The sequence below is a fragment of the Oncorhynchus masou genome, chromosome 33, assembly GCF_036934945.1.
Source record: "Oncorhynchus masou masou isolate Uvic2021 chromosome 33, UVic_Omas_1.1, whole genome shotgun sequence".
Classification (NCBI taxonomy): domain Eukaryota; kingdom Metazoa; phylum Chordata; class Actinopteri; order Salmoniformes; family Salmonidae; genus Oncorhynchus; species Oncorhynchus masou.
Window position 1 is genome coordinate 44083711 of NC_088244.1, and position 21081 is coordinate 44104791.

A 21081-nucleotide genomic window follows, 5' to 3' on the forward strand; every position below is an offset into this window, starting at 1 on the left:
CTGTGGTGGTGGGGCAGCCAGTGGAAAATACGGAGCGTAGGGGTTGGTAATGTTCTCTAGTTGCGCTGTGATTGGCTCAGTGTTCTGTCACTCGTGTTCCAAGATGGCGTAGCAGTAAGACGTGACAAGCATCACCACCCTGGATGGGTGGGTGACTAGCATCACCACCCTGGATGGTTCCGACCTAGAATATGTGGACATCTATAAGTACCTAGGTGTCTGGCTAGACTGTAAACTCTCCTTCCAGACTCATAATAAGCATCTCCAATCCAATATTAAATCTAGAATCGGCTTCCTATTTCGCAACAAAGCCTCCTTCACTCATGCTGCCAAACATACCCTAGTAAAACTGGCTATCCTACCAATCCTTGACTTCGGCGATGTCATTTACAAAATAGCATCCAACACTCTACTAAGCAAATTAGATGCAGTCTATCACAGTGCCATCCGTTTTGTCACCAAAGTCCCATATACTCCCCACCACTGCGGCCTGTACAGTATGCTCTCGTTGGCTGGTCCTCGCTACATATTCGTCACCAAACCCACTGGCTCCAGGTCATCTATAAGTCTTTGCTAGGTAAAACTCTACCTTATCTCAGCTCACTGGTCATGCACTCCAACAGGTATATTTCACTGGTCATCCCCAAATCCAACACCTCTTTTGGCCACCTTTCCTTCCAGTTCTCTGCTGCCAATGACGGGAATGAATTGCAAAAATCACTGAAGTTGGAGATCTATATCTCCCTCACTAACTTTAAGCTTCAGCTGTCAAAGTAGCTTACCGATCGCGGAAGCTGTACACAGCCCATATGTAAATAGCCATTCCAACTACTTACCTCTATTTATTTTTGTTTTTCTGCTCTTTGGCACAACAGTATTTCTACTTGCACATCCTCATCTGCACATTCTATCACCCCAGTGTTTATTTCTAAATTGTAAATACTTCGCCAATATGGCCTGTTTATTGCCTTACCTAATTTGCACACACTGTATACAGATTTTTCTATTGTGTTATTGACCGTACCTTTGTTTATGTGTAACTCTGTGTTGTTTTTGTCGCACTGCTTTGCTTTATCTTGGCCAGGCTGCAGTTGTAAATGAGAACTTGTTTTCAACTGGCCTACCGGGTTAAATAAAGGTGAACCAAAAATAAAAACTCACAGGGACATTACGTCACCGCAAAATCTACGGGGAGAGCTCGAAAATTAAAGCTCCTTAGGTGCTGCCATAGTTACATTAGAAGTGCCCATCCAAGAAGGCTCAAGGTCATTGGCTGCAGATAAAATGTCAATTTTGTTATTTTAAATGTAACCTTTATTTAACTAATTGTGCACCACCCTATGGGACTCCCAATCACAGCCGGATGTGATACAGCCTGAAATTGAACCAGCGACTGTAGTGACTCCTCTTGTATTAAGATGTAATGTCTTAGACCGCTGTGACACTCGGGAGCCCTCATGTTATCTCTACAGTAGCTTTGATTGGGCTGATCATGTCAAGGTCATACCTTCAAAATCTTAGCTAGCAAGCTAGCCGTCATCGTGAATCAAGTTTACAATCTACTAGCAAATCCTTTTCAATCCTTGTCAAATGAAGAGAAATAATGAGGAGATATATGATAGATAAAAAGCTCATTGGCCATTGGACAAACATTACACAAGTTAGGAATCTCAAATTCAACAATGAGTGGTTTGGAAGGAATCAGTGGCTAACTGCAAGCATTGTAAAGCAATCTCTAGCCTGCTATTCAGTGGATTGGATGTGCGGTCCAAGTCTGTGTTTTAAGGGTCTCTTTTTTTCCAAGCTTAAAAGGATAAACATTGGCCATGCTGTCAATCCAGCATGACTTCTGCCGCTTTCAAAACAACTGGAACTTGGAAATCTCAGACTTCAGAGTTCAAGAGAACTGGGAAATCGGAAAAAAAGTAGCTCTGACTGGGAAAATACGTTTTGAACTGTCATCCAACTCAGAATTCCAAGTCGGCAACTCGAGCCTCTTTCTAGAGCTCTGACCTGAACATCACTAACATCATAATTCAACCTTGTTTTTTTCCTGAGTTCCCATTTATCTTGAAAGCACCATAAAACCAGAGAATGACAGAATTTGTTGATACAATTTGCCCATGAAAGACTGCCCACCATCCTGTTCAAGTGAGCACAGCACAACAAGGTGATTCCAAAAATGTATTGTATGCTGCTGCATAAATTATGTAATATGACAGGGAGATATGTATACTGTAGCTAACAAAGTAATACTAAGTGTATGTTGTGTAGTAAGCTGCTAGTAGCCCATGTGCCTCACCCTAATAATTTGGTCCCTTTTCCCCTCATAACTTAGCCTACTGTTCTGACTTGGTGGTTCACGTGTAGCCTATAACCTGTTTTAGAGAAATGTCATCATTAAATATTGTAAGAGCTTTCACTATTATTATCTGCTTTATTTATCCTACAGTTCTGACTTTGTGTACAGGGTGAATACTGTAAGAACGGTCCATGTTCTGAATTCTGTCGTTGTACATTTCAGAAGTGCTAAACAAATAGTTATATTGACTACATCCGCCCTAGCTCGCTCATTAATGTCTAAAAGAGGTTAAATGCAGAAGACACATTTCAGTTGTACAACTGTCGAGGAATCCCCTTTCCCTTTCCTAATCAAAATTACAGATTGCCTCTTATCCGCTCATTGTCCCCTTATGCCATAGTTTTTACACCTCAATTGTCAGTAGAAACCACATTTGTTTAAGCAAGTCAGCCATATCAGCTATGTTTTTTAAAAGGCAGTAAATGAGGCTGAATGAACTGCTTTGCTGCCAGACAAGGCTTCGCTGATAGCCAGCTGTAACAGTGGTAAGGTGTTCGGACAGCTTTATGTCCTGTAGGCCTTAACAGTTTGTGGGCGCCCTGTTTGTCACCGTTATAGTCCAATTAATGTATTATTTAGTGTTGTATTGACTTTGCTGGCATGCAACATCATCAACATCATTTTATTTTAGTTTACCCCATCAAAATGTACATGCTAAAATCTCCACTGATGGAGATATGGATTTGGGTGGATACTTAATTCTCCGTACTGTTCAATGATTATGATGGTGATTCTGATCTAAACATACATTGTGCCCCTAACATGAGAGGGTGGAAGTTCATTATGTAGCTAGATGTAGTAGGATAATGTGAGACTAAACTAAAAGTGTGAATAGTATGACAGAGCCATGAGAGGAAGATGGCTTTGGCGGTTCTATACAAGTAGGGTGATTTGATGATGTTGAAATGGTGCTGGAATAGTGGAGGCATCTCCTGTTTTCTTTGCAACTTGCGTTAACTCTCTGTGGTTCTAAATCAATAGTTGTTTAGTGGTCTGAAAATGTCAGACTACTTAATTTGCTTAACCATGCTGTAGGTCATGTCTGTTACTGTACATTAATATGCTTTGGCTTAATTTATTGCACACATCAGTTTTATGAGAAGGGCTCTTTCATTAGTTTTATTTTTATTAAAGCCACATGCTCAAAGTCCTCTCTGCTGTGGGTAATATTAATACAGAGAGAACCATTGTAAATGTATTTTCTCTTTTTAATGCCATTATGTTTACCATGTCAATGCCCTTAAATATGTAGTTTGTTATTTATATATATATATATATGCTTCATTGTTTCACCTTATTACATAATCAACAAGAAGCACATTACCCGATACCTTACAAGTGTGTCTATGTTCATTCTTGGCATCCGATCAAGTTTGTTTGTCAACTAACTCTCCTGGTAAATTCATTTTTATATGTTTTAGGTTTTCAGAACTCAAGTCCCCTTACATGCATACTTAATACACATCCGAGGTTGACGAGTGCTCATTTCACTCAACAACTTTTTAAAAAGGGTAGTAGACATTTACAGATCATAGTCTAGCCCAAAACTAATGAGACTGTTTTAGCATGTTCAAAGTAACACTACAAAACATACAGTGGGGCAAAAAAGTATTTAGTCAGCCACCAATTGTGCATGTTCTCCCACTTAAAAAGACAAGAGAGGCCTGTAATGTTCATCATAGGTACACTTCAACTATGACAGAATAAAATGAAAGAAAAATCCAGAAAATCACATTGTAGGATTTTTAATGAATTTATTTGCAAATTATGGTGATTATGGTGACAAGCAAGATTTATGGCTCTCACAGACCTGTAACTTCTTCTTTAAGAGGCTCCTCTGTCTTCCACTCGTTACCTGTATTAATGGCACCCGTTTGAACTTATCAGTATAGTACAGTTATCAGTATAAAAGACACCTGTCCACAACCTCAAACAGTCTCACTCCAAACTCCACTATGGCCAAGACCAAAGAGCAGTCAAAGGACACCAGAAACAAAATTGTAGACCTGCACCAGGCTGGGAAGGCTCCACGCAAGATCTCACCCCGTGGGGTCAAAATGATCACAAGAACGGTGAGCCAAAATCCCAGAACCACACGGGGGGACCTCGTGAATGACCTGCAGAAAGCTGGGACCAAAGTAACAAAGCCTACCATCAGTAACACACTACGCCTCCAGGGACTCAAATCCCGCAGTGCCAGACGTGTCCCCCTGCTTAAGCCAGTACATGTCCAGGCCCGTCTGAAGTTCGCTCGAGAGCATTTGGATGATCCAGGAGAATGTCATATGGTCAGATGAAACCAAAATATAACTTTTTGATAAAAACTCAACTCGTCGTGTTTGGAGGACAAAGAATGCTGAGTTGCATCCAAAAAACATCATGCTTTGGGGCTGTTTTTCTGCAAAGGGACCGGGACGACTGATACATGTAAAGGAAAGAATGAATGGGGCCATGTATGGTGAGATTTTGAGTGAAAACCTCCCTCCATCAGCAAGGGCATTGAAGATGAAACGTGGCTGGGTCTTTCAGCGTGACAATGATCCCAAACACACCGCCCGGGCAACGAAGGAGTGGCTTCGTAAGAAGCATTTCCAGGTCCTGGAGTGGCCTAGCCAGTCTCCAGATCTCAACCCCATAGAAAATCTTTGGAGGGAGTTGAAATTCCGTGTTGCCCAGCAACAGCCCCAAAACATCACTGCTCTAGAGGAGATCTGCATGGAGGAATGGGCCAAAATACCAGCAACAGTGTGTGAAAACCTTGAATACTTACAGAAAACGTTTGACCTCTGTCATTGCCAACAAAGGGTATATAACAAAGTATTGAGAAACTTTTGTTATTGACCAAATACTTATTTTCCACCACAATTTGCAAATAAATTCATTAAAAATCCTACAATGTGATTTTCTGGATTTTTTTTCTCATTTTGTCTGTCATAGTTGAAATGTACCTATGATGAAAATTACAGGCGTCTCATCTTGTTAAGTGGGAGAACTTGCACAATTGGTGGCTGACTAAATACTTTTTTGCCCCACTGTATGTGGTATTGTGCTGACAAAACTGCACATTTTAGTGGCCTTTTATTGTCCCCAGCACAAGTTGCACCTGTGTAATGATCATGCTGTTTAATCAGCTTCTTGATATGCCACACCTGTCGTGTGGATGGATTATCTTGGCAAAGGAGAAATGCTCACGAACAGGGATGTAAAACAAATGTGTGCACAAAATGAGAGAAATTAGCATTTTGTGCTTATGTATATTTTCTGTGATTATTTTATTTCAGTTCATGAAACATGGTACCAACACTTTAGATGTTGAGTTTATATTTTTATTCGGTATAAATACTTGCAAGAGGTTTGTTGTTCTGGCTCTAAAATTGTTTTATCTCAACATGCACGCCAATGGATCCCATGACATTATTTACTGCAACATGAATACAAATTGTGGTAAGGTCCAGTGCAATATCAATTGACCATTTGTTAATGCTATGACCATAAACATGCAACCTTTTTAGGCGAGTGCCTTGTTCAAGTTATGTTACGTCATCAACAAGGAAAACCTGCTATTTTGGGGTTGTGAACTTATTCAGGTTAACCTGACCAGGTCACCTCTGTTCCACTGGGTGAAACAAAAAGAGTGGACACATTGAACTCTTGGCATGTACCTTAACTGGTCAGTTAAGATATTTTATATTACAAATGGGTTGAATGAAAAGCTGATGAATGATGAACTGTACAGGGAACAAAAGGTAGTGTGTGTCCCAAGACTCCCAACTAATAAATATACAGATAATTACCACTCTTCGACCCTCTCATTCAAGCCTCTGCCTGGCACCGAAAGTAGAAATGTATAGCTGTGTGTGTCTGTCCAGTTGGTAAGTCCGCCAGAAATGACTGCTTGTAGACCATCACATTCATGTCATTTCTTTTTATAAATAAAACAAGATCACAGGTTAGGTTCAAACACAGATAGATAGGATAGGCAAACATTCCAGGTTTCATGACATTTTCATGAAAATAAGAGACATTGGAAATGCAACTGCCTCGTCATTGCTTCTCCCTCTTTCAGAGATCACAGTTTACAGGGAATGTTTGACTGTGAACTCAGAACACACGAGAGTGAATACTCATGGCATTATGAGAAGAAATACAGATTACAGCACCGGACACCATATTCTTAATACATGATCAAAAAATGTTTGCTTAGAAAAATAATAAACCCACACACACACTTGGAGAAGCATGTGTCTCCTCTGCATGCCATGTCCACACAGAGTAGACATGATTGGAGGAATCCATCACTAAAACTGGAACAGGAATAAGGACACAAAACAGCCCATATCAAACCCAGTCAGGATTATTTTGTGGTCAACACTGATCACGGGGGCAGATAATGATCATGTAAAAGGTGGTAAGGGGATTCCTTATATTTATATGCTACTAGTGGTCAACTGTAAATTGGCAGGTTAACTGGGATGTTCAACTGAAGTCAGAGACTCATCCAACAGATGTGGCCGGTTCAGAGTTCAGGCACACACCCTTAACCTGAATGCAAAAAGTGGCATAATATGCACAACCACTTTCACCATTCTTCAGAAAGTATTCATTGACTTATTCAACATTTTGTTGTTACAGCCTGAATTCAAAATGGATTAAATATTTATTTTTCTCACCCATCTACACACAATACCCCATAATGACACAGTGAAAACATGTTTTTAGACATTTTTTTCAAATGTATTGAAAATGAAATACAAAAAGATCTCATTTACATAAGTATTCACACCCCTGAATCAATACATGTTAGAATCACATTTGGCAGTGATTACAGCTGCGAGCCTAAGCGCTATTGGACACCTGGAATATACAATATTTACCTATTTATTCTTTTCAAAATTCTTCAAGCTCAAATTGATTGTTGATCATTGCTAGACAACCATTTTCAACTCTTGCCAAAGATTTTCAAGCAGATTAAAGTCGAAACTAACTCGGCCACTTAGGAACATACACTTTCTTCTTGGTAAGCAACTCCAGTGTTGATTTGACCTTGTGTTATAGGTTATTGACCTGCTGAAAGGTGAATTAATCTCCCAGTGGTACTCCGTAATGTCTTGTATTTTCCCCACACATAACACCTTGTATTCAGGACAAAAAGTGAATTGCTTTGCCACATTTTTGCATTATTATTTTAGTGCCTTGTTGCAAACAATGTTTTGGAATATTTATATGCTGTACAAGCTTTCTTCTTTTCACTCTGTCAATTAGGTTAGTATTGTGGAGTAACTAAAAATGTTGTTGATCCATCAATGCCTTGGTAAGCAGCTCCAGTGTATATTTGGCCTTATACAACAGGTGGGTCTAATGCTGATTGGTAAATAGGCATTTTAACGTCATAGATTTAGCTGGTGGTATCTTGTGGAATAGACACTAGCTAAATATGACATTAAAATGCCTATTTACTATTTTCGGGTCTGACTGTGCAATCCACTGTCTCATCAGACCAGCCAAGCAATTTATAAACTTCATCTCCACTATAAAAAAACATCTAGACATTATCTCACAGTTTTTTTCCTATCACAGCCATTAAACTCTTTTTTTAGTCACCAATGGCCTTCTGGTCAAATCCCCGAGAGGACTTCTTCCTCCGGCACCTGAGTTAGGAAGGACGCCTCTATCTTTGTAGTGACTGGATGGTGTATCAATGCACCCAAAGTGCAATTAGTAATGTCACCATGCTCAAAGGGATATACAATGTATACTTTTTTTTTACCCATCTACCAATTGGTGCCCTTCTTTGCGAGGCATTGGAAAACCTCCCTGGTCTTTGTGTTTGAAATTCAATGCTCGACTGAGGTACCTTACAATTCTGTATGTGTATGTGTGTCCATGGAACTTGTGACTTGTTAAGCAAATGTTTCTCCTGAACTTATTTAGGCTTGCCATAACAAAGGGGTTGAATACGTATTGACTCATGACATTTCAGTTTTTATTAATGAGTAAACATTTCAAAACAAATTATTCCACATTGACGTTATGGGGTATTATATGTAGGTAGGTCAGTGACAGAATACATTTTTAATTGAGGCTGTAACACAACAAAATGTGGAAAAAGTCAAAAGGGTGTGAATACCTTCTGAAGGCACTGTAATTTAGCATTTCTTTGTCACTGGTAACACAAACATACCCATCACTTCACACAAATTAGAACACAAAATTTGTGATATTGACAAATGTTCTTAATATATGGCCACAAACAACCTTTTGTGGATGGCAGGCCATGTTTTTGAACATCACTGAAAACTACTGGTTGCCCTCTGAATTCCTCCGTTGTTTCTTACTTCTCTCGTGGCAAGAGTTTATTGGAGCTGCAATTTGTACAAAGTTGCAAGAACCTGTGGTCAAATTAGTTTTAAAGGAGAGCACCAGGGATGTACAATATATAGGTGGACATATCGGAATCGGACGAAATTAGCTAAAAATGCCAACATCGGTATCGCCCCGATGTGTAGTTTAACGGCGATGTTAAAAACTAATGTCAAAGTTACCGTTCATACCTATATAATGTATGGGACGTAATACAGGACGTAATGACGCCACGCAAAATGTGCTACAGGTGCAACACAGCATTCCTAACCTAGCCCACAATGTCTGCTGTGTGGATTGAGCAGTCATTTGAAAGAGTAAGAACATTTCAGCGAGACAACTCAAAAGGCGAAATCCATTAAAGCCAAGATAACGGAATTCATTGCCCTTGACAATCAACCGCTCTGTCGTGGGTGATGATGGCTTTCGCCGACTGGTCAAGCACCGGTGTGCTATTTTTCAGATGTTGCCCTACCGAAGTCACACATTGATAGCGTCACTGCTATTAGCTTCACGACATACATACTATGGAACGCCGTTTGGGTCTTTGCGTGTCAAAAAAGATACAGTAGCACTGTCAAAGCTGTACAAAAAAGTCTGCAAACACCGGCCACGAACGATGTGTTAACAATACCGCCTTGGTAATAAAGCATTATTTGTTTGACCGCAACTTCTGGAGTGGTTAGCTTTAGCTTGGTACCTAGCTTGCACCAATACAACCAGCCTGAAAACAATGACCAGTAGAAACTGCAGTCATTTTCATTATTCTTAACAAATATTTAGGGATCCTTGTGAGTAAGTATTAGCTAGATTGCTACTTGTTGTTAGCCTATTAAAATTGAACTTCGGTTCATGAAAATAAATAGCTAGCCAGCTACTTAACCCTGTTACCCAAAGCTAACTTTATAAGCAGCTAGCTAGTTTCATCTGGCTCGTGAGGCTCAACTGGACCGGGTTATGTGTTGTGAAGCTAGCCACAATAAGGATTAAGCACAATAGTGGAATTTGCGGTTTGACTTCAAAATAAAAGTATGTCATTGACAGTGATGCAAATGAATAGAAATAGTAGAATTATGCCATACTTTTATTTCAAAGGCTAAAGCGCAAAGTCCACTATCGTGGCTAATCCCACATAGATGGATCCGACCACCATTAATCAAACAAGAACTATCTTATCAATTAGGCTTATTTTAGATGACATCTAGCTATATAGTTAGCTAGCTAACTATATAGCTACTGAAACAGATTGTCATTTTGCTATGTTTTGGGGAAGAAAATTGTTTGCATCCATCAGCTAGATAGATTGTTTTTATTAATTTTTATGGCACTGTAGGTGCGCGAGACAACTTTACCAGCATCATAGCATATCGATGAATCATTGTGACATGAAATACAAGTGATAGTGCAATCAATGTGTCAAAACTACGTAAAAAATGTATGAACGAGTTAAATTATTATTTGACGTGCAGTCGTATTCAGGTCCCGATTGGTAAAATGGTGTTATTTGACACGAAAAGACCCAAACGGCGTTCCATAGAAATCCTGGTTGAGAATGAAATGACTGAACAACGAAACAGCACAGCAAGTACAGTTGCTGGATAAGAGCGTCTGCTAAATGACTTAAATGTAAATGTAAGTCTGAAGTTTACATACACTTAAGTTGGAGTCATTAAAACTTGTTTTTCAACCACTCCACAAATTTCTTGTTAATTAACAAACTATAGCTTTGGAAAATCTGTTAGGACATCTACTTTGTGCATGACACACATGATTTTTCCAACAATTGTTTACAGACAGATTCTTTCACTTATAACTCACTGTATCACAATTCCAGTGGGTCAGAAGTTTACATACACTAAGTTGAATGCCTTTAAACAGCTTGGAAAATTTCAGAAAATTATGTCATGGGTTTAGAAGTTTCTGACAGGCTCTAATTAACATCATTTGAGTCAATTGGAGGTGTACCTGTGGATGTATTTCAAGACCTACCTAAGACCTAACTCAGTGCCTCTTTGCTTGACATCATGGGAAAATCAAAAGAAATCAGCCAAGAACTCCACAAGTCTGGTTAATCCTTGGGAATAATTTCAAAACACATGAAGGTACCATATTCATCTGTACAAACAATAGTACGCAAGTATAAACACCACGGGATCACGCAGCCGTCATACCGCTCAGGAAGGAGACGCATTCTGTCTCCTAGAGATGAACGTATTTTGGTGCAAAAAGTGCAAATCAACAGCAAAGGACCCTGTGAAGATGCTGGAGGAAACAGGTACACAAGTATCTATATCCACAGTAAAACGAGTCCTATATTGACATAACCTGAAAGGCCGCTCAGCAAGGAAGAAGCCACTGCTCAAAAACCACCATAAAAAAGCCAGACTATAGTTTGCAACTGCACATGGGGACAAATGTTGTACTTTTTGGAGAAATGTCCTCTGGTCTGATGAAACAAAAATAGAACTGTTTGGCCATCGTTATGTTTGGAGGAAGAAAGGGGAGGATTGCAAGCTGAAGAACACCATCCCAACCGTGAAGCACGGGGGTTGCAGCATCATGTTGTTGTCATGTTTGCTAGAGGAAGGACTGGTGCACTTCACAAAATAGATGGAATCATGAGGACGGAAAATTATGTGGATATATTGAAGCAACATCAAGACATGAGTCAGGAAATTAAAGCTTGGTTGTAAATGGGTCTTCCAAATGGACAATGATCCAAAGCATACTTCCGAAGTTGATGCAAAATGGCTTAAGGACAACAAAGTCAAGCTATTGGAGTGGCCATCACAAAGCACTGACCTCAATCCTATAGAACATTTGTGGGCAGAACTGAAAAAGCATGTGCGAGCAAGGAGGCCTTACAATCCTGACTGAGTTACACTAGCTCTGTCAGGAGGAATGGGCCAAAATTCACCCAACTTACTGTGGGAAGCTTGTGGAAGGCTACCCGAAACGTTTGACTCAAGTTAAACAATTTAAAGGCAATGCTACCAAATAGTAATTGAGTGTATGTAAACTTCTGACCCACTGGGAATGTGATGAAAGAAATAAAAGCTGAAATAAATAATTCTCTCTACTATTACTCTGACATTTCACATTCTTAAAATAAAGTGGTGATCCTAACTGACCTAAGACGGGGAATATTTACTAGGATTAAATGTCAGGAATTGTGAAAAACTGAGTTTAAATGTATTTTGCTAAGGGTTATGTAAACTTACGACTTCAACTGTAAGTGAAAGAAATAGGTTTTGATTATGTTTGACTGGTAATGGGGACATGTAAACGCCAACAAAATAACTTTTTGGTCAGTGTGGTGTGTGTAACCTTTATTTAACTAGGCAAGTCAGTTAAGAACAAATTCTTATTTACAATGACAGCCCGGGCGACACTGGGCCAATTGTGGGACTCCCAATCACGGCCGGATGTGATACAGCCTGGATTCGAAACAGGGACGATAGTGACGCCTCTTTCACTGAGATGCAGTGCCTTAGACCGCCGCGTCCATGTGTGTGTGTTAACTATTTACCTGTACTAGAGTACTTAAAAGGCCGCTAATTTCTTAAAATATCGGTATCGGTTTTATTTGGCAAGGAAAATATTGGATATCGGTATCGGCCAAAAAAGTCATATCGGTGCATCACTAGAGAGCACTCCAGTTTTTGTGGGCTTATGGTGTTTGTGAATATGTATAATTATTGGGTAAAGCACTTCTGATAGGAGGCAAATTAGCACTTTCGAATGCAACCATATATCATGCTACTACTCGTGAGACCCTTTGAAAAATAAACATTTGGCATTTTTTCAATAGATGGAAATCAACTATCCAATTTTAAAGCCTACATAGAACTTAATTAAACTGTGGCCTATAAATATGGCAAAATTAAGTCATAGATTCAAATAAATAAAAAAATAGTGCAACTTTGCTGGTATAGTAAAAGGAGATTATACCCTCAGCATTCAACCAAGACAAAATATATTGGATATCATTTTGATTTGTTCACATTAAGTCTCACTCCTCCAACCTCTTACTTTTGAGTGGCTACATTATTATTTAGATTAAAAACAAGATTAACAAAAAACTCTTAATTTGTAAGTAACTTTACTTCAGTAAAACACCTAGCCCATTGATAACATGCTGCTCCGGCTTTATCCACTGGGGGGTTTAAGGTGAGGGGGTGGTTGTACATTGGTCTCACTGAGGTACCGGTTAGGAAGGAGAACAGTGGCACAGGTTGTGCGGTGGTTGATTTTATCACTCCTCAGTCAAAGCCATCCCTGTCACAGGCACGCGGCGATAAAAGAAGCTGGATCCTCGGAAGAGATGGCCCTAATGGTTGAGAAATAAAAAGACAGTTTCAGACATGCACTACCAGAAAAAACAATCACACACACACACACACACACGAGTGTGTTCCATTTGCTCCAGCTGAATGAGCGTGACTGTACCTCGTGGCTCAGATGAGCCCAACAGTGGACCCAGGACTTAAAGATGGGAGAGTTAGGTGGAAGACCAGCCACCAACCTGTGAACACACAAGCCAGAGATCCATTATAAGCTGAAACCACAAGCTGATACTTCATGTTATTTGTCTCTCAAACAAACACATTTAAACTGTATCCTATTATTTTGTGATATATCAAGTCTATACTTTGATATGAAAGTTGTGACAGATACACCATTATTCTCAAATGGCACCAGCTATAGGACAGTTAAGTACAGGTAACAGACAGTAACAAGGCCATGTGGTACTTTATATTGTTGTACTCTTGACTTAAATCAAATGTGCTTCAGTGAGAGATCACTGACCTGGGTATGCTTGGAAACCTTATAAATTCAATCTAGTTATTCAAATATGCAATGTAATAACAAATGATACATGATGTTGAGTAATCTTAAGTCAAAACTTTAACTAGGCCACTCAGGAACATGCAATGTCTTGGTAAGCAGCTCCAGTGTATATATTTGGCAGCTCCAGTGTATATTTGGCCCCAACAGCTAGCCAACCTCTACCGAATAGAACTTCAACTACCCGGTCAACATTCCGCTTCGCTCCACAGGTAGTATCACATTTTCATTTCACTTCATTACAGTACAACGGTTTGATTTGTTTGATCGTAGCTAGCTAGCTACATAGCCGTCTTTGTATCTAAGACAATTGTGTAGTCTAGAGCGATTTTCTAGGTTAGCTAGCCAGCTATTGTCGTTCTTTTAACGTAACGTAACGCAATCAACACTGCTAGCTAGCCAGCTAGCCCCCGAATAGCAGCACTGTAGAAACTATTACACTCGACGGAACGACTTGATTAGTGTAGTGTCAACAACACAGCCACTGCCAGCTAGCCTACAAAGTCAACAACGCAGCCACTGCCAGCTAGCCTACTCCAGCAGTACTGTATCATTTCAATCATTTTAGTCAATAAGATTCTTGCTACGTAAGCTTAACTTTCTGAACATTCGAGACGTGTAGTCCACTTGTCATTCCAATCTCCTTTGCATTAGCGTAGCCTCTTCTGTAGCCTGTCAACTATGTGTCTATCTATCCCTGTTCTCTCATTTCTGCACAGACCATACAAACGCTCCACACCAGGTGGCCGCGGCCACCCTAATCTCTCTTCGTCCGCCCACGTGTTCTCGCACACCCCGAGAGCTTCTGGTCAGCGGGGTGGTGGCACCGGGATCCTCATCTCTCCCAAGTGGTCATTCTCTCTTTCTCCCCTTACCCATCTGTCTATCGCCTCCTTTGAATTCCATGCTGTCACAGTTACCAGCCCTTTCAAGCTTAACATCCTTATCATTTATCGCCCTCCAGGTTCCCTCGGAGAGTTCATCAATGAGCTTGATGCCTTGATAAGCTCCTTTCCTGAGGACGGCTCACCTCTCACAGTCCTGGGCGACTTTAACCTCCCCACGTCTACCTTTGACTCATTCCTCTCTGCCTCCTTCTTTCCACTCCTCTCCTCTTTTGACCTCACCCTCTCACCTTCCCCCCTACTCACAAGGCAGGCAATACGCTCGACCTCATCTTTACTAGATGCTGTTCTTCCACTAACCTCATTGCAACTCCCCTCCAAGTCTCCGACCACTACCTTGTATCCTTTTCCCTCTCGCTCTCATCCAACACTTCCCACACTGCCCCTACTCGGATGGTATCGCGCCGTCCCAACCTTCGCTCTCTCTCCCCCGCTACTCTCTCCTCTTCCATCCTATCATCTCTTCCCTCTGCTCATACCTTCTCCAACCTATCTCCTGATTCTGCCTCCTCAACCCTCCTCTCTTCCCTTTCTGCATCCTTTGACTCTCTATGTCCCCTATCCTCCAGGCCGGCTCGGTCCTCCCCTCCCGCTCCGTGGCTCGACAACTCATTGCGAGCTCACAGAACAGAGCTCCGGGCAGCCGAGCGGAAATGGAGGAAAACTCGCCTCCCTGCGGACCTGGCATCCTTTCACTCCCTCCTCTCTACATTTTCCTCCTCTGTCTCTGCTGCTAAAGCCACTTTCTACCACTCTAAATTCCAAGCATCTGCCTCTAACCCTAGGAAGCTCTTTGCCACCTTCTCCTCCCTCCTGAATCCTCCTCCCCCCCCCCCCCTCCCTCTCTGCAGATGACTTCGTCAACCATTTTGAAAAGAAGGTCGACGACATCCGATCCTCGTTTGCTAAGTCAAACGACACCGCTGGTTCTGCTCACACTGCCCTACCCTGTGCTCTGACCTCTTTCTCTCCTCTCTCTCCAGATGAAATCTCGCTTCTTGTGACGGCCGGCCGCCCAACAACCTGCCCGCTTGACCCTATCCCCTCCTCTCTTCTCCAGACCATTTCCGGAGACCTTCTCCCTTACCTCACCTCGCTCATCAACTCATCCCTGACCGCTGGCTACGTCCCTTCCGTCTTCAAGAGAGCGAGAGTTGCACCCCTTCTGAAAAAACCTACACTCGATCCCTCCGATGTCAACAACTACAGACCAGTATCCCTCCTTTCTTTTCTCTCCAAAACTCTTGAACGTGCCGTCCTTGGCCAGCTCTCCCGCTATCTCTCTCAGAATGACCTTCTTGATCCAAATCAGTCAGGTTTCAAGACTAGTCATTCAACTGAGACTGCTCTTCTCTGTATCACGGAGGCGCTCCGCACTGCTAAAGCTAACTCTCTCTCCTCTGCTCTCATCCTTCTAGACCTATCGGCTGCCTTCGATACTGTGAACCATCAGATCCTCCTCTCCACCCTCTCCGAGTTGGGCATCTCCGGCGCGGCCCACGCTTGGATTGCGTCCTACCTGACAGGTCGCTCCTACCAGGTGGCGTGGCGAGAATCTGTCTCCTCGCCACGCGCTCTCACCACTGGTGTCCCCCAGGGCTCTGTTCTAGGCCCTCTCCTATTCTCGCTATACACCAAGTCACTTGGCTCTGTCATAACCTCACATGGTCTCTCCTATCATTGCTATGCAGACGACACACAATTAATCTTCTCCTTTCCCCCTTCTGATGACCAGGTGGCGAATCGCATCTCTGCATGTCTGGCAGACATATCAGTGTGGATGACGGATCACCACCTCAAGCTGAACCTCGGCAAGACGGAGCTGCTCTTCCTCCCGGGGAAGGACTGCCCGTTCCATGATCTCGCCATCACGGTTGACAACTCCATTGTGTCCTCCTCCCAGAGCGCTAAGAACCTTGGCGTGATCCTGGACAACACCCTGTCGTTCTCAACTAACATCATGGCGGTGGCCCGTTCCTGTAGGTTCATGCTCTACAACATCCGCAGAGTACGGCCCTGCCTCACACAGGAAGCGGCGCAGGTCCTAATCCAGGCACTTGTCATCTCCCGTCTGGATTACTGCAACTCGCTGTTGGCTGGGCTCCCTGCCTGTGCCATTAAACCCCTACAACTCATCCAGAACGCCGCAGCCCGTCTGGTGTTCAACCTTCCCAAGTTCTCTCACGTCACCCCGCTCCTCCGCTCTCTCCACTGGCTTCCAGTTGAAGCTCGCATCCGCTACAAGACCATGGTGCTTGCCTACGGAGCTGTGTGGGGAACTGCACCGCAGTACCTCCAGGCTCTGATCAGGCCCTACACCCAAACAAGGGCACTGCGTTCATCCACCTCTGGCCTGCTCGCCTCCCTACCACTGAGGAAGTACAGTTCCCGCTCAGCCCAGTCAAAACTGTTCGCTGCTCTGGCCCCCCAATGGTGGAACAAACTCCCTCACGACGCCAGGACAGCGGAGTCAATCACCACCTTCCGGAGACACCTGAAACCCCACCTCTTCAAGGAATACCTAGGATAGGATAAGTAATCCTTCTCACCCCCCCCTTAAATGATTTAGATGCACTATTGTAAAGTGGCTGTTCCACTGGATGTCAGATGGTGAATTCACCAATTTGTAAGTCGCTCTGGATAAGAGCGTCTGCTAAATGACTTAAATGTAAATGTAATACAACAGGTGGGTCTGATGCTGATTGGTAAATAGGCATTTTAACGTCATAGATTTAGCCGGTGGTAACTTGTGGAATAGACACTGGACACTGACGTTAAAATGCCTATTTACGATTGTCGATCTGACTGCGCAATCCACTGTCTCATCGGACCAGCCAAGCAATTTATAAACTTAATCTCCACTATAAAAAGCATCTAGACATTATCTCACATTTCTCTTAGACTAGTTTTCAACAGCAGAGATTTGTATAAACCTTGCAGTCTGTCTCTCCGACATTTGCAACATTGTTTCAATATTCAAATTCGACCTACAGCTGTCCCATAGTAATGAACATGTCTGTAGTTGGGACGAGAGACAGGCAGGCAGTGTTTCTCAGCCAGTCGAAATCATGAATCAGCTGGCATTAGAGCCAACCAGGTTCAATGTTAGCTAGCTAACATTAGGCTATAACTAGCAATGCAAATGGCTCTGAGATAAGAATAATATAACAACTACACAGATCATACACATAACGTTAGCTAGCGAGCCAGCCAGCTAACGTTACTTAGCTAACAGTACACTAACTTGAAATGAAAACGACTGACAAAATTAGAAACGTGTAATATCTGAAAATGTAGCTAGCTAGACAATTATACATGGATGCTTTCCCTCTCTGTCACGGATGCCATTGTTGCCTTTAGTTTGAAGATGTTATCAGCAGACAGGTGTTTTATACAACAGCCTTCTGTGTGTTCTCTTTATCGACTGTCTGCATATTTGCAATCAAAACGGCAGAATTTTCTCCATCTCCTCAGCTATCATACTCTAATTCCACTGATTTCAAACTTATGCCGTTCTGCTACGTAATATCTTTCAAAAAAGCCGCTTTAGAAAGAATTACCTACACATACTGACCAGCTCATGTTATAGACAGAAGCATGCTACATGGCAGGCCAATCCGAACTCATCTCTCAGCATGTTCCAGAAGGCATGTCTGCATTCGTCTCGGGTCTAACAACACCCATGTCAATCTATTCTCCAAACACCGGCTTCTCTGGCATTTTCACTTAATTGTGTTTTAGGTTATTGTCCTGCAGAAAGGTGAATTTGTCTCCCAGTGTCTGTTGGAAAGCAGACTGAAGAAGGTTTTCTTCTAGGATATTGCCTGTGCTTAGCTCTATTCTATTTATTTTTTATCTTAAACTCCCAAGTCCTTGCCGAGGAAAAGCATACCCATAACATGATGCAGCCACCACCATGCTTGAAAATATTAAGAGTAGTACTCAGTGATGTGTTGGATTTGCCCCAAACATAACACTTTGAATTTAGGACATAAAGTACATTTTTATTGCAAACAGGATGCATGTTGTGGAATATTTTTATTCTGTACAGGCTTCCTTCTTTTCACTCTGTCATTTAGATTAGTATTGTGGAGTAACTACAATGTTGTTGTTCTCATCCTCAGTTTTCTCCTATCACAGCCATTAAACTCTGTAACTGTTTTAAAGTCACCATTGGTCTTATGGTGAAATCCCTGAGCAGATTCCTTTCTCTCCGGCAACTGAGCTAGGATGGACGCCTGTACCTTTGTAGTGACTCTGTGTATTGATACACCATCCAAAGTGTAATTAAAACTTCACCATGCTCAAAGGGATATTCCATGTCTGCTTTAAAAAAAAAAATCCCATCGAACAATAGTTGCCCTTTACGAGGCATTGGAAAACCTCCCTGCTCTTGGTGGTTGAATGTGCTTGAAGTACACCTTGGAATTGTATGTGTGGGGTAGTCATTCAAAAATCATGTTCACTACTATTATTGCATACTTAGTCCATGCAACGTATTATGTGATTTGTTAAAGTTATTACTCCTGAACTTATTCATGCTTGCCCAAAACAAAGGGGTGGAATTCTTATTCACTGTAGACATTTCAGCTTTTCATTTTTATAAATTTGTGAAAGTCCACTTTGATATTAAGGGATATTGTGTGTAGATTAGAGACACAACATTTCAATGTAATCCATTTTTAATTCAGGCTGTAACACAACAAAATGTGATTTGTTTCAGGAAACTAGGTGTACGTCGCGGGTCACTACTTCATAGGAGAGCCATTTGAATGTAATCTTTACAAAAAATCTAAATGCGTTTTTAATCAGAAATGCCTTCTGGAACATGTGAGCATTTATGTGCCTTAATAACAATAATAACATTTATGAATATAATTGTTGGATTACAAGCCTAGTTGGTTTATCCACAGAAAAAGTCAGCAACCTTCCTGCTAGCCATAATTGGCTGAGATAATGAGTGGTCTGGACATGCCGAGAGATGATTTCAGATTGGTCTGCCATATAGCATGCTTCTGTCTATTTGAGCTGGTCAGTAGGTGTCTAACGCAGCTTTAAAAAAAATATATATATATATATTTTTTTAGATATATATATATATATCATAGCAGAACCGTATAAGTGTTGCTCTCCACTTTTGAAATCAGTGGAATAAGAGTATGACAGGTGTTTTCTCCATCCCCTAAACTGTCTCCGGATTACATCTTCAAACTAAGGGCAACCATTTGTATTTTTAGCTATTATGGATCCCCATTAGCTGCTGCCAAAGCAGCAGCTACTCTTCATGGGGTTCAGCGAAATGAAGGCATCTGTGACAGGGAGAAGCGTCTATCCATGGTGTATATGGGCAAGATAGTCTAGCTAGCTATTTTCAAATATTACACGTTTCTAATTTTGACAGAAAGTAATTTTCATTTCAAGTTTAAAGTGGCTGGCTCGCTAGCTAAATGTTACGTGTATGATCTGTGTGGTAATATTATTTGTATCTCTCAGAGCTATTTGCTTTGCTAGTTATAGCCTAATGTTAGCTAGTTACAATTGAACCTGGTTGTTTAGCTAACTGCAGATTCATGCAGGGTAGTAACGTCATAGTAACATACATTTCTTAACAAAAAATACTCCACTATGCAAGTAACCATTGCAATAGAATGTCACTGTGACAACTGTTGATAGACGTAGCTGGTAAATTCGCTCTGGCTATCTACTCCTATTTCAGAGCACTCTCGTCTGTGTGTGCTAGAGATCAGAATAACTGACAAATTTACAAACGCTCAACATCTGAATATGGCCGGTGTCAGTAAACCTGGCAAAAAAGCGTAAATTGTTGCCAGCAGCACAGTTGCAGTCACCAACACTGGATAACATAAAAACAGCCTAACCAGCTCTGCTAGGGTGAGTAAAATGGTCAGTGAGATGTTCTCATTTGTGTCTGGAAGTAGCTAGCATGCTAGCCAACATTTGCCAGTTAGCTTGGGTGCTTGACTACTGCTGTTAGGACAGAATGCTTGGATCAACCCTTAAAGAGATGGGTGTGGCTAAAGCTTAAGAGGGTGTGAACGATGCTGAATGGGTGTAGACAAAGAAGAGCTCTCCAGTAGTTACCAAAACATTCAAAAGTGAGGTTACAAGTTTATCAACTTTCAAAGCAGAATTGCTTTCCCATTGTTCTTCAACTGTAGTGTATGATATACCATTTTCTAGCTCTCTACTTTAATCCAACGTAAAAAAAAATGTGGAAAAAAGTCAAGGGGTGTGAATACTTTTAAGGTACTATATTCAAATCGGTTCAAGTAAGATAAGTGTTTTGCCTTTATGAATACAAAGTAACTTGTTTGTATGTGCATTTTTGGATTACATTTTACACCAAAGTCAAAGGCAGCAGTTTTGTGATCTCAACCATTTTTGTGATGGAAAGGACAGTTGTGTGAAGACCTAACGAGGACAAATAAAATATCCCGGCAATACTGATATGCTATTCTTCATAACCAGTGACCAAAACAATATTGGAATTATGCAACATGCAACAGACGAATGGTCATGTCAACCTATGATGTATTTTGACTTGAAAGCTTACATAGTCTGCTCCTATGGAATATTTCTAGAGAC

At 41.4% G+C, this 21081-nt stretch overlaps 1 protein-coding gene across 3 annotated transcripts in view; it reads right to left on the reverse strand.

Annotated features, from left to right (window-relative positions):
• Nucleotides 1-6272: 6272 nt before the first annotated feature.
• LOC135527398 (mitochondrial carrier homolog 1-like) overlaps nt 6273-21081 on the reverse strand; it is a 38750-nt gene continuing 23941 nt past the window's right edge. For all 3 annotated transcript variants that reach the window (XM_064955922.1, XM_064955923.1, XM_064955921.1), the window contains exons 11-12: nt 13172-13247; nt 6273-13052 (exon numbers count right to left, since the gene is read on the reverse strand). In XM_064955922.1, coding sequence (XP_064811994.1) covers nt 12978-13052; nt 13172-13247 — 151 coding nt within the window. In that variant the 3' untranslated portion in view covers nt 6273-12977. The remainder of the gene's footprint in view (nt 13053-13171; nt 13248-21081) is intronic.